Source organism: Calidris pugnax, unplaced genomic scaffold (genome assembly GCF_001431845.1).
Source record: "Calidris pugnax isolate Ruff unplaced genomic scaffold, ASM143184v1 scaffold4, whole genome shotgun sequence".
Lineage (NCBI taxonomy): Eukaryota > Metazoa > Chordata > Aves > Charadriiformes > Scolopacidae > Calidris > Calidris pugnax.
Window position 1 is genome coordinate 1,653,118 of NW_015090781.1, and position 1,530 is coordinate 1,654,647.

Here is a 1,530-nt window from a genome sequence, read left to right on the forward strand (position 1 = left end):
ATGTGGGGTGGGGACCATCTGTCCATCCCTACCCATCCCCTCTGTGCCAGATGCCCCGGACCTGGTGATGAATGCCCAGCTGGTGCAGGAGACAGCCTACCTGGAGGACCGGCCCCTGGGGCTGCTGTACTGTGCCCATGAGGAGCGCTGCCTCTCCCGCTCCGCCGACCACATGCAGTGGCCCTACGGCCACCGCCGCCTCCTCCGCTTCTCCTCCCAGATCCACAACCTGGGCAGAGCCGATTTCCGACCCAGGATGGGGCGCCACGCCTGGACCTGGCACCAGTGCCACCGGTGAGTGGTGCCTGGGTAGGAGCTGGCAGGGGGCTGCCCCCCTCCCTGGGCCAAGGAGGGCACGGTGGCACCCGTCCCACGGAGGTCGGCCCGCCCCGGGGTAATTGGCAGCGTCGGCGCTGGCACTGTCATTATGGCTTTATTTGGCTTCAAGGCTGTAATTTGCTCAGAGCCTCCGGACGCTGCCCGCTCCGGGCTGGGTGGCTGGGCCGCCCCCACGCCCCCCCGCCGGGCACCAGCCCCATGCTCAGCCCCTGTCCCCACAGGCACTTCCACAGCATCGAGGTCTTCACCCACTACGACCTGCTGACGCTCAACGGCTCCAAGGTGGCAGAAGGGCACAAGGCCAGCTTTTGCCTGGAGGACACCAACTGCCCTGAAGGTAGGTGCCAGTCACCGTCCTGCTCCCTGAGGATGGGGGGGGGAGGGCTCTGCCCGTGCCCTCCCTCACCTCCCCTCCCTCCTGCAGGGCTGCAGCGACGCTTTGCCTGTGCCAACTTTGGGGAGCAGGGGGTGAGCGTGGGGTGCTGGGACACCTACCGCCACGACATCGACTGCCAGTGGATTGACATCACTGACGTGCCACCGGGCAGCTACACCTTCCAGGTACAGGGACGGAGGGGCAGGGGGGCACCCAGGCACCAGAGCTCAGGGCTGGGGCTCAGCCTCCATGGGCACCACTAGCACCCCTCACCCTGAGCGTGGGGGTGCTGCTCTGCACCCCACGGTACGTTCCACGGCCCTGCCGGGGCAAGGCATGGCAGCAGTGCCCCCAGCCCTGCCCCTCGCCCTCCCCAGGTGGTCGTCAACCCCAAACACGAGGTGGCCGAGTCAGACTTCTCCAACAACGTGATGCGGTGCCAGTGCAAGTATGACGGGCAGCGCATCTGGATGCACGGCTGCCACACGAGTACGGAGGGGGCACAGCGGGCAGGGTGGGGGCAAGCGGTGGGGTTGGGGGTGCTGCAGCTCCCCCGTCCTCCCGTGAGCGATCTGGAGCGACGGGAGCGCTTGGCCAACAACCTTGTGTGACCCCCCCTTGGCATCGGCAGGCTTCGGGCAGCACCACGGGGCAGCCCAGCTCCTGCACAGCAGCCCCCGCGCCCTGGCAGCACCAGACTGAGCTCAGGGACTCAAAGACTCTTGTATTTATTGACGCTGCCACAGAGGATGCTGGCGGGGGGCGTTGGTGCCCCCCATCCCCGCGCACCCGGCAGGACCTGCAAGAGGGGCCTG

At 67.6% G+C, this 1,530-nt stretch overlaps 1 protein-coding gene across 1 annotated transcript in view; it reads left to right on the plus strand.

The window, feature by feature from the left end:
• LOXL4 (lysyl oxidase like 4) overlaps window positions 1–1,326 on the plus strand; it is a 4,706-nt gene extending 3,380 nt beyond the window's left edge. The window contains exons 10-13 of the mRNA XM_014957411.1: window positions 51–294; window positions 561–676; window positions 764–900; window positions 1,093–1,326. Coding sequence (XP_014812897.1) covers window positions 51–294; window positions 561–676; window positions 764–900; window positions 1,093–1,326 — 731 coding nt within the window. The remainder of the gene's footprint in view (window positions 1–50; window positions 295–560; window positions 677–763; window positions 901–1,092) is intronic.
• The last annotated feature ends 204 nt before the right edge of the window (window positions 1,327–1,530 follow it).